Source organism: Artemia sp. Qi Xiang Cuo, chromosome 10 (assembly GCF_049724085.1).
Source record: "Artemia sp. Qi Xiang Cuo chromosome 10, ASM4972408v1, whole genome shotgun sequence".
Classification (NCBI taxonomy): Eukaryota; Metazoa; Arthropoda; class Branchiopoda; order Anostraca; family Artemiidae; genus Artemia; species Artemia sp. Qi Xiang Cuo.
In genome coordinates, this window is record NC_142803.1 from 30,545,577 (window position 1) to 30,561,352 (window position 15,776).

The 15,776-nt window shown below is 37.0% G+C and overlaps 1 protein-coding gene across 3 annotated transcripts in view; it reads left to right on the plus strand.

The window, feature by feature from the left end:
* The window catches only part of sicily (NADH dehydrogenase (ubiquinone) complex I, assembly factor 6 homolog sicily), an 81,013-nt gene that overhangs the window by 42,738 nt on the left and 22,499 nt on the right, over positions 1-15,776 (plus strand). For all 3 annotated transcript variants that reach the window (XM_089096180.1, XM_089096182.1, XM_089096181.1), the window contains 2 exons: positions 2,193-2,300; positions 14,780-15,002. In XM_089096180.1, coding sequence (XP_088952306.1) covers positions 2,193-2,300; positions 14,780-15,002 — 331 coding nt within the window. The remainder of the gene's footprint in view (positions 1-2,192; positions 2,301-14,779; positions 15,003-15,776) is intronic.

Genomic DNA, 15,776 nt, shown 5'->3' on the forward strand with positions numbered 1-15,776 from the left:
GAAATTAAAAGGGCTAGTGCCCTTTTTAATAGTCGAAAGTGATTGGAGGGCAACTATCCAACACATCCAATCAAAATTTTGAGATAGCCATTTTGTTCATCGTAGTTGATTTCCAGATAGAAAATATATTTTTGAGGAGGATACTCCCCCACAGCCCTCAGGGCAAGGGTTTCAAATTTTGCCCTGGGGACATATAAGGTTTTTATAGAAGCCGTTGTCGTAACTAGCCCCCCCACGCTCATCATTCCCCCAAACACATTCAATCAAAATTGTGAGATAGCCATTTTGTTCAGCATGGTTGATTTATAGAGAGAAAATACGTTTTTGAGGAGGACACTCCCCCACAACGCTAAGGGCACGGGTTTTAAGTTATGCCCAGGGGCACATAATGTTTTTATAGAAAGAGTTGTCGTGGAAACTTCAAAAAAAGCTCATTCAATTGGAAATTCAAAGGACTAGTGCCCTTTTTAATAGTCGAAAGTGATTGGAGGGCAACTAGCCCCCCCTCACGCCCTTCATTCCCCCAAACACATCCAATAGAAATTTTGAGGTAGCCATTTTGCTCAGCGTAGTTGATTTATAGATAGAAAATATGTTTTTGAGGAGGATACTCCGCCATGGCCCTCAGGGCAAGGGTTTTAAGTTATGCGCTGGAGGCATCTCAGCAGTAGCCTAGCCCATGAACGACTGGGGGTATTATGTTCAGACTTTCAGGGCTACTTCTGCTCTTAAAATTTAACGGAATCAAAATAGCGTAAGTGTATCCGAGCTATCAAAGAAAGGAACCAGATTTTTTTTGCGAATAGTGTCAAGTCTTCTATGTCAGGTCAACTAGAGGAGGTATGAAACTAAATTAAACACTACTACTTTTGTGTCCTGATTTTTAAAAGGGTGTATGTTGTTAAAAATAGCTGAAAATTTTTCTCCAGCATTCGAATAGCAGGCCAAACTATAGTCTTAAAAAAAACGAAAAGATTTAAAGAATTATTTTCGCCATCATTTTCCATCATTCTTAAATAAATCTGGTTCTTTTTCGGAATAGCTATTATATGGTAGGCATCATATGTACATATAGGCAATTGGGAGGGCGCAGGTGGGGCATATTAGCTCACAAAAATTTCTAGATTTTGAGAATGAGCTTTTGGGAGGTGGGGGGGAGGGTATTTTTTATTAAAAAATGTTTTTATGTATTTTCATTGAAAAAAATTACCCCCCAAGATTTAGAAAAGAATATATTCCACCCTCCCTTTAATATTTCCGTAAATTGATACCACAGAACAGGAGTATACAGAACAAGAGCCCCCACCCCTAATATTTATCTACATGATTCTCCCATAAAAATGTGAGGAATAATGACCTAAAAATGGATATTTCGTGGTTTGACTTCCTTCCCCATGAAAAATCCTGGGTGAAGTTAATTAAAAAATACAAATGTATGTGCATTGTCAGTTTAATATACATATACTGATATTTATTAATCAAAATGTTAAAATTATTTGATTTATTAAAGTTATAAAAGTAAATACATTTATATTTTTTTCAGTAAAGTGCAAATTATGTTCTGACCTTGGGAAGGCATAGGGGTTTTGCGCCCTTATGTTAATTTATGTTCGTTTTGAGTTTGACTTGGTTATTTATTGTAATTTCTGGTCGTTTTGGGTTTCATTTATTTATCGATGCTGATTTGTGGTAGTTTCGAGCTTGGTAGATTATTTTATTTTTGCTCATTTTTTGTTTAATGGAGTTCTTTACTTTTCTTTGAAAAATTTATTTTGTGGAAAAAGTTTTTTTAATTAATAACTTTAAGAAACCAAAAATTAATTAAGATTTTAAGGAATAATATCAGCATATGTACATTAAACTGACAATGCACATTTTTTTCAGTAAATTCATTTGAATGTTTTTCAGTAAACACCAAAAATGTTGTCCTGACTGTATATTAGGGCCTAATAAACCATCATTTTGGAAGCAACTGTACCCTAAAGACAACTTGTTTTTAAGTTTTTCAAACTTTCGCAAAAACTAATTCATGGAATAATGCCGTGTGTACATCCCATCCGAAATGTTTTGGTGACATCATAATAACTGAACTTGCAGCCACTATTTGCTATTTTTGAATTTTGCTGCATTTTGTTTTAGGGTTTGTAAGTGTCCTACAGTCTATTACTTGAATCTACATAACTTCGTTTCAGGCTTTCCATGCAAAGGAATTCAAAGGTCATGCTGAAGATTTTTAGAAGAAGTCAGTCATCCTCTTCATCTCAAAGATCTTCTATGACGTACTGCCTTGATTTAGTCAAGTAGGTAGGAATAATAGTTATATATATTTTTTTCTATAATTTTTTTAAATATGAAAGAAAACGTGTCGATCTCCTGAGTCTCCTATTTTTTTCTCTCATGGGCGTACGGAAGGGGGGAGAGCAGAGGGAGGCAGCTGCCATCCTAGAACTTTAAATTTACACTAGATATGGCTGAAAAGGCAGGTGGTTGAAAAAACAGTTGATGGCTAAAAAAGCAGTTGATGGCTAAAAAAGCAGTTGATGGCTAAAAAAGGGGTTGATAAAAGGTAGATGGTTGAAAAAGCTGGAAATTAACAGCTGGAATGACAGAATAAAAGTCAAACAAGAAGCAATTATCCATAATGTCTTGGAAAGATTTAGCTCTAATCCAAGAAGATTAATGATGAAGCCTATTGATGATGTATGATTTTTGGTGATTACTTATTAATAAATATTTAATGCGTATGATAGAACTTGCTGGCAATGTAAGGTTTTGTGAATTGCCAATACAACTTCAGCCCCCGCCCTTCATCACAGAATCGGTCGCCCCCTTCCTTAGATAAGAAGTTACGCACGCCCATGTTTGCACTAATGAAATTTCGGTGAGTTTCCTGTTCCTGGGAAAGTATTCTAATTCACGATCTCCTAATTGTACTCAAGTTTTTTATTGAAAGTTGTGTACTTTTTTCCTACTTCTTAAAAGCCTTCGAAATCTTTAATCAATTCTTTGATAAAACGGGTATTTAATTCCTGCTAAAAATATTAAAATTTAAATTGAAATTTCTTTAGAAGAAATATGATTTGGGATCATTTTATGTTAAGGCATCAACTTATTTGTGAAATTGACGCATCTCCATGCATTTTGTTGGGATACTTCTCTACAGTCCTAGTTCAACCAAATACAAGCATTTCCTTACTTACAATCTGCTGCGAATACGTACAGAAAGTTTTTAAAGAAGAAGATGAATCTTGACCTGGTGTGCTGTCTGATAGGGAAATTTTAATGGGAGAATATTAAATGCTTTAAATAAAGATATGCATGTCAATCCCACTAATTTCTAGTTTGGCCAATAAGGAAATCTATCTATTTAAAATGATAAGGACAATAAAATGAAGTCGAATTGTTTGAACTATTTAACTGGAAGCATACACAATCGTAGACATCTTAGAAAAATTAAGAGATTGGGGGAATTAAATTTTTGATATGAAAAAAAACTCCACATGGTATACAGTTTTTGGTAATGGTGGGTGCCGATTTAAATAAAAAGAAAAAAACTGCTGAAAAATCATCGTAAATAAGCTAGGAAAATAGAGTACTAAACACCTTAAGAAGGTACGGTTTTCCTTTGAAGGTGTAGTTGTCTTTGGGAATCAACTGATTATTAAAGTTTGGATTTTTTTGACAAAAAGCGGTACAAAATTTAAACAACTAGTGTTGCAGATTTATTTTCGCGATTTGCCATGACAACACTGACAAAAATGTAATCCTTCCATAAAAACTTCATAATTGTGAAACAACCAAAAAAATGTTAGAAAATTGGTTTTCAGAAACAACCAAAAAAAATCTTAGAAAGTTGGTTTTCAGAAACAACCCAAAAAATCTTAGAAAACTGGTTTTCAGATATGGTTAAAATAAATTTAGGGGGCAAAAATGTTTTTTTATCTTGATTTCCTTGGTACTTCAAACTTCGCCTTTGTTTGCCTTTGTTTTACACTTTTGTTTTTCTAAAGAAAAAAAATGAAACGGATTGACAAATTTGGCATATCTGCTTATAATTCTTTTCTGGGGTAATACGGATGATTTCCACTTCTTCTTGAGCCAGAGCATGCTGCGTTTGAGCCACTATATGTAAATAATATAACAGTAAGATCACGGCTTAGTGATTTTTAGCTACTACATTCTCCGCGCGTACAAACAGCTCCTCACATTTAATCTGACATCAGCGGTCCAGTATATATTACCTTGGAACAGGTAATTTCGCAGAAACTTTCTCAAAATGCATTTGAAACCAACTCGAGACTTCGAAACTTACTTGTAATTCCTCAAAAAACCTAATAATAACATTCCACTACTAATTACCGATTTTTATATATGTATTGGAATAAATTAATTTAAAATTAGATTCTTTAAAATTTAGTGCTACAAAGGTGAAGCCAAGTTTTGCGTTCAAGAGAAATCTGACTTGTCTACCCATGAAAAAATTGAATATCGCTTATGTTTCTCCTTGTATAAATGCTCTCTGGAGCACTTGTATCTCGGTCCGGCTTTGTATAATGGTTAAGGTAGGGAATGATCATACTGTATTATATTTATTCACAGTGGTTTGAGCTGAAATGGAGTTTAATATGCTATGTCAGATAGGACTGCGCCAAGCTCACGTTTCTTCGAATAATCTTTTTGCTTTCAAGGGGAAATCTATTCAATTAAGTAAGCGAGCAGACATTTGTTGGAAGTTAGATTAAATTTTAACGTGCTCGAGATATTTCCTAATGGAAAAAATGTTTTCTTAGAATAATAAATAGGGCAGGTCGTCCCCGTCTGGGGTGGGAGGACGTCATAAAGAAAGATTTAAAGGAAATGGGAACTTCGTGGGCGGGTATAGAAATGGAGGCTTTGAACAGATTGGGATGGAGGAGGAGCGTGTGTAGCTGTGTTGGCCTCAGGTGGCTTGGTGCTGCGGTGAGTTGTTAGTAGTATTAGTAATAATAAATAGGTTCCCTACCCTAATGCAAAAATGTTTTCTTAGAATAATAAATAGGAATTTTCAAGATACAAAAAAAAAAAAATAATATTTCGCCGGGTGGCTGGCTATTACCCCCCCCCCTCCCCGAAAAATACACCCACGCAGAAAATGCCCCCCCCCCGTAGAAAATAAGGTTTTCTAAATTTGAGAATATTGTTTGAGTTTTTTTTCCGTAGGGGGAAGGAATTTCGGTACTTGTGTATTATACGCCACTCACTCAAGTTTACGCTGTGTAAAACTCAAGAACAAACCGGTTTCCTTGTTAGTTTCTTTCAGCTTAGCGTGAGACAAGACAAAGACAAGTGACATTATAGATGGAAAATACATAATTTGATTTGCACATAAGGGGGGAGGGGGTAAAGTATTTGGACAGTTTGAAGTCAGAAAACAATTCTTATTTCATAATATACAAAATAATTTTACCTAACACATTTTACTGGCAGACCTGCTATACTTTACCCCCATCCTCCCCTAATGTGCAAATATATAGCCCAAATTTGTTACTAAAATAACGAAGCTACCGGTTGGTTCTCAAGCTTTAAACAGCGTAAACTTGAGTGAGTGGCGTATAATACATAAGTACCGGAATTTTTCATGGAGAGAGAGCCGGATTTCCCGGTAGTATTTAAAAATTGATCAGAAATTAAATAAAAAAAGTTTTTCAGCTGAAAGTAAGGAGCAACATCAAACTTAAAACGAACAGAAATTATTAGCATATGAGAGGAGTTGCCCCTTCCACAAGACCTTGCTCTTTACGCTAAAGTTTTGACTTTTTGTCCTAATTTTTTAAGAATGATTCCTGAAACACACTGCCTGTTTAATTAGAATAATAAGCTTTCTTTTAAAGTTCTATAAAAAGAACTTTAGCGTAAAGAGCGAGGTCGTGAGGAGGAGGCAACCCCTTTCATATACGTAATAATTTCTGTTCGTTTTAAAGTTTGATGTTGCTCCTTACTTTCAGTTGAAAAACTTGTTTTTTAAATTTAATTACTTACAGATAATATTTGTTAATGGGAATAAATGGGAAACACATGGAACAAGTTTTTAAAGAAAAGTAAAGAGCCTCATTAAACCAAAAATTAGAAGAAATAAAGTTGAACAATTTTCAATGTAAAAACTATAGAGTCTAAAAGAAAAAACAAACAAAAAGATATGAAAAAGTTTTTCTATGAAAAAGACTATGTCAATAAAAAATAAACAGAAAATTTTTTTAAAACTTTTTCCACAAAACAAGTTTGTCAAGGAATAGAAAGAGCCTCATTAAGCCAAAAATGAGTAGAGGTGAGTCCAAATAATTTTCGCAGAATAGAAGTATCTCAATTCTCCATCAATAAAAGAATTAAACCCAAAACGAACAAAATTACCATGAATGGGCAAGTCGAACTCAACATAAGCAACCACCAACATGAGTAGGGCTGGCAGCCCCCACACCTTCTCGAGACCAGAACATAATTTGCACTTTACTGAAAACAAAATACACTTTAAATGTTTTTACTTTTTTGACTAAATAAAGAAGCATTAAGACTATAGGAAATAAATATCAGAATATGTATGTTAAACTGACAATAAACGGTTATTTTTTTTTTTTAAGTAAAGTCCAAATTATGTTCTGGTCTTGGGAAGACATGGGTGCTGTCAGCCCTACTCCTTTTAGTTTTTACTCGTTTTCACTTTGATTGGGTTTCTATTGTTATTTCTGTTCATTTTAGGTTTCATTTATTTATTAATGGTGATTTGTGGTAGTTTTACGCTTGGAGGATAAGAAAAACAAACTCGAAGAATTTGACAACGCTTTCGTTTCTAAAAACTTGAACAATAAGAATTCTTTGGTTCCCAAAGCCAACTATCCTTTCAAAGGAAAGCTAAACCTTCTTAAACTTTTTGGTGCCGTATGTTTTTAGCTTAATTTAAATGATTGTTCGCCTACATTTTTTTTAATTAATTTTTTTTTATTTTTAATTTGGCGCCCGCTACTGCCAACAATTTCAGAACTTAGCATGGAAGTCTTCAACAAAAATGAATTTGCGGGTTTTTTTCTAAGTTTTTAAGATACTTATGGTGTGTACATTCCTCTTTTCCCGTTCTTTAGCACTTTTCAACGAAACTAAAAAGAACTCAAATAAAACTCTCAAATTTGGAAACCTCATTTTCCAGGGGGGGGGGGTATTTTCCGCGGGGTGTGTTTTCGGGGGGGGGGGGGTGAATGCCTAGAACCATTTCCCCGTGGGTCCTAAACTGCTACAATCTACTTTTACGAGCCATTTCTGTTTGTGATTAGGATTGAGATTGATACCTTAATTTGTCTTCTGTGTTTTGGACTCGGGCGTAGGAATGGCATTAAATGTGTCTTCTAAACTAATAATTCTCTCGTGGATATAGAAATTGGGGTTACCGTCTGCTCCTTTCTTAGTAGTGACGTTACAAAGTTGGCCCAAGGCAGGAAAGTCAAATTTTAAACCAAGAAAAATATATTTTATTTATAAGCTGGTCAATAATCCTCAGGTAGCGGATAAAAGACTATTAAATCATTTTTTCTGTGCAAAGTTATTAATGTGATGCATCATTTTGATAGTTTCGAGGGTCTGACAACTTCTTTGATGAGTTCTCCTGGAGGGAAAAAAAAGATAATGACCAGAGAAACCAGCTACCAAAAAGTAGCTAAGTCCTGATTAGTATCTAAGTAGCTTAGTAGATTAGTAGCTAAGTAGCTAAGTCCTGATTCAGTGCAAAACGAGGTAAGTTGTGATCTAGTGTAGTCAAAAATGAGGCCCATACCCCCCCCCCCCGTTTCCATCAGTTTTTTAACTGAAAGGTAAAAAGTTTATACATTTTTTGAGGAAGATTGGTGTAACAATTTTTAATCCATCTAAATTTGACGCACAGTCACCCTGTGGTCTCTTCAACACCCCTCTTCCTTTTTCCTTCCTGTGCCTTCTTTTTATAAAGACGATGCATCTTACTTGAGCCGAAATAATCTAACCACTTTCATAATATATGACTGACAACTAGAGTGTGGAAGGGGCCTTTTGAACCAACTCCCCTCCCTCCATCTTCCTCTAGCACCTTTCTACTACCAGTTTCGAAGAAGAAAGCTAGCCATGTTACACCCATTGACTGCTTGAAGTTCTAAGGCCAGCGAGAGTATTTTCCTTAAAATGACACTGGTAAGAATATGCGACTTGTCATCTCGTGTAACACAGACAATAATCCTTTATCATCCATACTGAAATACGGAAACAGACAAGAAACAAAATGAAATGGTACATGGGCATATAGGTAAGTAACACTGGGTTTATTCAAAAATAAAGTATACATCTTCGATGGGCATATGTGTAGTTTACAACATCTTGAACCCATACTCGCCTCCTCTTTGAAATGGACCATTGGTAGATAACCTTGTTCAGATCACCTGTGTCATTGAGGTTTCAACTGAATCTGAGCGCATTCATACAGAAGTCGGAAAAGGGCTGCGGGCCTCTGAAAATAATCATTCTCGCGTCCCATTTGCCCAACGTATATGCCCCACAAATTTCAAGTTGGTCAGTGAAAACAAAAATAAACATGCCAACCTCTCGACTGAAAAGTTTGTGTTTGGGGGGGGGGGTGTTGAAGGAGCCATGGGGTTTCTTTCTGCCTCTAATCAAACATTTTGAAATTCTTGTATGATTACGCTTCAAACAACCTGCAAGATGCCCTTGTTTTTGCTAAGGAGCTGAGGAATAGATGTGTCGGGTGTTTTGGCAGGGTAACTGGCCCATTTTGTGCTTTAAAACTTTAGAAGGAAAATCATTGATTCAGACAAGTAAGTAACACTGGGTTTATTTAAAAAAATAAAGTATACATCATCGATTCCCTGAAGCATGATTGCTTCAATAAACCAAAAAAAAAAAAAAAAAAAAAAAAAAAAAAAAAAAAAAATTAGAGCTCAACTTACCGGACCCCAAAACCAACGAACCTTCAAACAACACCACAAACAAAATTATAATATTTATAATCATATTAAGCTGCAACTAAACCCTCTTCAAAAACCTAACTTAACTGGCCCAGAATAATCCATCCGAAATATACACATCAAAACAATGGTTCTTTAACAATTTACTAAATTCCTGCGAACCCTCAAAATTTCTCAAATCCTCTGGCAAACTCTCCGAAACTAACGGAACAACATGGCGAATTGAAAACCTAGACCTAGACGTGACCATAGCTGGTCTTCGCACCAACTGAGAAGATCAAGGATTTAGACAATCATTTTCAATTCAGACAAGGTGGAACTTGGCTACCTATATGCTACAAAGCTGAGATGGGAAGGCGGGAGAAAGTTCCGGACCTATTTTATCATCTAATCACAGACCATAAAAATCCTTGGATTACTCGTTTTTAAACAAGCTTCGACTTGTCTGCCTATTTGCTGAATTTAAGGCAAGAGGGACAATGAAGCATTGGAGGGTCTCTAAACCTTTGCTTCTCCATTCATACCAATTGAAATTCTTGCATGATTACGATTCAAATAAGGTACACTATACCTGCCTTTTTACGAAGAAGCTGGCGGGAGAAGGCTGGGGTATATTGGAGGGGCTGTAGGCCCACTATATACCTTCAAATATATAGATTGAAAATCGTTGCATGTTTACGCTTCAAAAAGGTTCAAAATGCCCGCTTTTGTACAAAAAATTGACGGGGAGTGAGAAAATATTGCAGATTGAAAATACTCGCATTATTTTTTTTCAAAAGAGGTTGACTCTACAACTACATTCCTTAGAAAAAATATTTTTGGGAGGTTGGGGGTGTTGGAAGGACTGGAAAGCTATTTTTCCTCTAATAAGTGTTTTCGCCCCGAATCAGGGCTTAGTTCATTTATCCTACAGGTCCTAACTTAGCTCGGTTTTGTGCAAGTCGTTAAGCGTTTTTTTTTTCGATCTGTACCGTAATATGTGATAATACTTCTCTGCCTCAGTCCTAACCAAAGAAAATGAAATAACTAACTCAACCAAAATCACAAACAGAAATAGCGTGTAAAAGTAAATAGCAGTTCTTTTGAACTTCGGTTCCTGGGAAAATGCTCCTGTTTATTGTATCAAAAACTATTTATTTATTATTCTAAGAAAATATTTTTGCTATTGGACCAGAAACTTATATCTTAAGCATTTTTTGATCCTAGCCTAACTGCAATTCGATACCTGTATCTGTTTTCTGGCCATGTGCTCTTAACAGTTCAGTAAAGTTCAACTCGGACAGTTGAACTTTTTGAAAAATGCAGATTAGGTTATGATTTATTATTTGCATCAAGATAATCGAGCAGTAGCTTAAATATACAGTGCATTTTAAAAGTAACAACATCGAGTTGACTTACTTGACTTAACGCTCTTGCTCAGCAGGGCTGCCAGCGTAGAGGGAACTAGTTGACAGTGCCGTAGTCTTCTCCAGGTTGTCCTGTCCCGGGCTAGCGATAAGCCCTCGTTTGGGTTGATATTGCGGCTGAGGAGTAGTTGGCATATTACATCAACCCACCTGGTGCGCAGTCTTCCTCTAGGGCGTCGCCATTCATATTCTGAGAGGTTGAAGTTCGTGATGATCCTTGCAGGGGTGCTTGTTGGGAGGCGGAGTAGGAGGCAGTACCATCCCAAGGGGAATTTCTACTTGAGTAGAGATTTGCCGGCTTGAAGATCGTCAGGATTTCAGTGTTGCGGATCTGATCATACCATTTGAAGCCTTCTAATCGATGCAGGTGTCTCGTTTGAACGGCGTCGACTTTTCCTAGCTATGTCTGACTTATCGGCCACATTTCAAACGAATATAGCATGATGCTTGGGATTGTGGCGTTTTAAGTTCGAGCTTTGATTTGGAGACTAAATTATGGTTTGAGGAACACTGCCCTCATGATTAGTCCAAATACAGAGTTTGCCTTGGTTGATCTGGCAGATATTTCGGCATCCAGTGATCTGTTTGAGGATATAATTGATCCGAGATATGTGAACTGCCTAACCAAGTCGATAGCTTGGACGTTAATCTCAACTTTAAAGGGTCTCGTCGAAGCGGTCTTATCTAGGGGTATTCTCTGTTTTTCTTCCAGTTTATTTGCGGCCCTACTCTAGAGGCTGTGGAGGAGAGTGTCTCGAGTGCAGAATTAAGTTGGTCAAGATTGTCACTAAGGACAGCTACATCGTCTGCAAAGTCAATATAAGAGAGGATCCTCCCGGTTTATCGTTCAGAATGTGGTTGATGACGTTGTTAATCAGCTTAGTTGCAGCAGCGCATCCTTACCGTACTCCGTTGTTGATAGGGAAGGAAGAAGAAAACTTCCCATTAACCAGGATGGCGCTTTCTATATTGCTGTAAAGTTCTTTAAAGAGGCCGACCATCTTTGTGAGTAGGCCTGAAGTTTCCAGGATTAGCCACAGGGATTGTCTGTCTACAGTATGAAAGGCAGCACTGAAGTCGATGAAAGCTATATGCGCTTTTTGTTGCATTACAGTGCTGCAGTCCGTCTTGCTGGCCTTGTGCTTGAACACCGGCATAAGAATTCCATTCTTCAATTCTGACGGTATTGCTTCAGTGCGCCAGATGATGTTGAATATCAATTGTTGCCATAGTATCATCGTAGGGCTCCCTGTTTTTAGTAGCTCTGAAGCGATGCCACAGGTGCTAGCGGCTTTGTTATTTTTGAGTTTTTTTAAGGTGGATTTGATATCCTCTGGCAAAAAATCGGTGTCGTTGGGGGTTGGGGTAGCCTCTGCAGGGGCAGAGTCAATGCCATCTGACGTTTCTGAATTTAGTAGCTTATCGAAGTGTTTCTCCCATAGACCTAGACATTGTGACTGATCGCATGCTGTTTCTCCATTCGCTGTTTTCAGGCTTACGGACGCCATGGTCTGTTGGCTAGTCGGCTCACGCAGGATCTTGAATGTTCCGCCAATGTCTTTCTTTTATGCAGCTAACTCGAGCTCATTGGCTCTTGCTCGTTATAAAGTCTTTCTTGTCCTTGTAGAGCATATAACTACGTTTTTTTTAGCTGTCTTTAGAGCATCATGTTTCCTCATAGTCTCGCTCGCTGTCTGCTCGATTACTTCTAACGTCTGGTTGCTTATCCACTCTTTCCTTTTTTGCTGCTTCGAGTCCACAACTTCTGTAGCTGCTGTGAGATCACTGTCCTGTAAAGTGTTCTACATTGACTCGCTTTCTGAACACAGTAGGAAAGCCTCAAAGTTGCTGGAGACTTCAACCATATACCGCGCGTGAACCGAGGGATCATGCTGCAATCGATAGGTGTCTAGTTTTTTGGAGGAAGAGGAGTTACTCTTGTTGGCCCTTAGACGAAGTTTGATCCTTGCAGAAACAAGACGGTGGTCGGCATTGCTGACCTCGGTACCTCTGTATGAGTTGCTGTTATGGACAGACGAGAGCCAGTGTCGTCTAACAATAATAAGGTCAAGCATCTGTTTTGTTGTGCCATCGCTGCTGTACCATGTGTACTTCGCAATATCTTTTCTCACAAAGAATGTATTTGTGACTGATAGGGCGTGGGTAATGCAGCAATTTAGCAGCCGTTCACCATTATCATTCAATTTGTCCACCGTCACGGGTCCAACAGCTGCATCGTACAGATCAGTGCCGTTATCGATACTGGCGTTAAAATCTCCTAGGATTAAGAGGTAGTCGTGTGGCGGCACGGTGGAGAGCTCAAAGGACGATAACGCTTAGAAGTCGTCCTTTTCTTCATCATCAGTATTGTTTGTTGGTGCATAGCAGATATAGTTATCTTCCCGTGTTTGCCGTCGATTCTCACAGTAGACGTGATGAGATAGGTGTGAATGATAGTAGAGCCTTCCAAGCACAGCTATTGAGTTCAACCCTGACGACCAGAGTAGTATCCGTCCTTCTCCAATGTCTTGTTCACCGCTTCCACTGAGGCGTGTTCCTGTTATTCCTACAATTGTCACTTTATATCTTTTTAATTCTTTCGCTAAGAGAAGCTTTGAACCAGGCCTTTTCAGTGGCAATACATTCCAAGTGCCAACATTTCTACCACCTTGGTCAGCAATGTTCAAAAGGGTGTGTCTTTGGCCATGCCTGGGTCCAATAAGGAAAGTGGGTAAGGTATCCGAGGCATTTTTAGTTCCTTTCGTAGCAATTAATTTCTGGAAGAGGACTGCTAAGCCAACCGTCCCTAGGTGCATTTAGTTCTCCGGTGGCTAGCTGGATATCCAGAGGTACATGAAGTAGGTTTTGCATGCGACACAAATGTGCATGGAAGCAGAACTTCGGACTAGCAGCATCGACAGCAACATCGAGTTGCTGTCGGGAAATAGAGAATAAACTTGGAATCAGGCAAAAACAGTGTATTTTGAGACTGTCTTTAATGTATGTGTCATAATTTTTTTTCTACAAAAAGTTTCTTTCACATACTATTTTAAAAAGGAGGTCAGCCACGGCGTTTAATTGATATTGAAAAGGCCAAAACTGCTTGCAGTGCTTTTGTTGGCAATGCTGACCAAAGAGTGGTGCAACACTACACGTTGTCCAAGCAGCTTAAGTCTAGTTACATTTGTGACTTTCTATCAAATTTTACTATTTCAAAGAAGTTCTTTGTTAAATATAACTCCTGGTTGAACTTCTTTGAATGGATGATTCTAGGATTGTTTTAATTTTAATGATTATGTACTGTACATTATTTTAAGTTTCATTTTATTTTTATACTTTTTGCTGATAACGGCCCTCGGATATAGAGTCGAAATGTTTACTTAGGGATAAAAATTTCATGAGCCGAAATGTTTACTTAGGGATAAAAATTTCACTGTCTTAGGTTAATTCCTCATTGTTTTACCTACTGTTGTTTTTAAAAAGCTCCTCCCTGGGTTTGTTTTTCGTTCTTAACACATAGGACATTAATGCCTCAATGAAACTTCTAAAATAAATGTTGGTAATTTTTAAAGCAATCTGTATAGTTTGTTGAAGCAACATTTTGAATTGACGAATCAGTAAATGATTTAACAATATATTTTCTGTAAATTCGAAATGAATATGTTTAAAAGGAAGAAAGTATGAATAGAAATTGACTGGCAATTAGACTAATAAAAGCATATTGACTGTTGAAAGTAGACTGATATTGATGCCTGGAAGTAAAGCACAGTAATTTCAATAAATCGCAAATGAAACTCTGACCTTAAGTGGGTTTAAGAGGGACAGCCCCATTCTTATTTATGGTAATTTATGTTTGTTTTTAAGTTTCACTTGATTATTTATTGTGATTTTTTTTTATTTTAGGTTTAATATATTTAAATATAGCAGTATCTATTGTTTTATCTTTTGTATGGTTATTCATTTTGTGTGGTTATTTGTTCATTGGGATTATTCATTCGGTTTTTGCGGTTATTCATTTAGGTTTTTTGGGGGAGGAGGATGTGAGTGGGCTATAGGGCTGAGGAGAGGAGTGGGTTGAAGGGGTGGGGGTGGATGGAGTTGTATTTGGATGGCGGTTATCCTGGGGGTCTTCAAGAGAAGGTGATTTGTTTGATTTAATTTATTAGTTTAGAATGCTTCTTGGAATGTTTATGTAGGTATTTTTGTTCGTAAAATTCAATTTATCAGTTTAGGGTGCCTCTAGGAATGTTTATGCATGTAATCGCTAAGCGTTAGCAAAAATTATTTTTTTCTCTAGCGTAGTGATTTGTATCTGTAATGGTTTACATTTTTGTTTATTATGTTAAATAAAATTAAAAAAAATTGTCCTGGTAAGATTTAATTTTGCTTATATTTTAGGAAAGGTGACTATGAAAACTTCTTAGCATCGCTGCTTATTAATGGTGATGCACGGTCATCAAGCATTGCTGTTCGAGCTTTTAATATAGAGGTTGCGTCTATCAGAGACAGCATTAGTCAAACGCAACTAGGGTTAATGCGACTACAGTTTTGGAAAGATTTGATTGATGATGTTTTCGTCGGAAGGCCATCTGCTCAACCTGTTGGGATGGAGATTTGGCGGGTAAGTTTTTTTTTTCTTTCACAGATGTCGTGAATTTTCATACGAATGACAATGGAAAACTTATAAAAATTAGATCTTCAAAGATTTCAATTTGGAAAGATAGGGGTTGAAATTACTAGCGCCACTATTAATGCAGTATCTACCGTCTTTATTAAAAAATACTTCGAAAACATTGGATAATTGATATATTCAACTTGCAACACTAAAGAAGTAAAGCAAAAATTTCTCTGTAAGGAAAAAAGATCAGTTTTTTTCAAGAATTATTTAAAATAAGGATCTAGCCTGCGTAAAATAGTCCTAGGCTAACTTGAGAAAATCTTGGCAGGCTAAGTAGGCTAGTTGCCTTTAAGCTGGAAGGCCTACTAGGGACAGAAGTCTGATTTCTTTACCTTTCCCTAAATTTTAAAGTGCCTGGGAAGCCATGCATGTATTAGTATAGGCTTTAGTAAAGTTGAGGGCATTGATGATTTATCTTTTTGAAACATTGATGATTTATCTTTTTTCATTCAAACAAAAGGGCATGGGAAACTTACAAGAGCGGAAGTCGGCGCAAGTATCCTAAAGGAAAATCACCAGCACTATCTACTTTTTTGAGCCGAAACTGGTGTAGACATGTCTTTTCAGGTACTTTAAAATGCTCTTTAAATTTTCAATAGAATAAGCATCCTCCCAATTTTCTACACCCCTTCTTTTCAAGTGGGTAGAGAAAAAACAAACTAAATCAGAGGCAACTCTCTAATTTTGTCTAAGTAAAGAGCTATGCACTTCGTATGC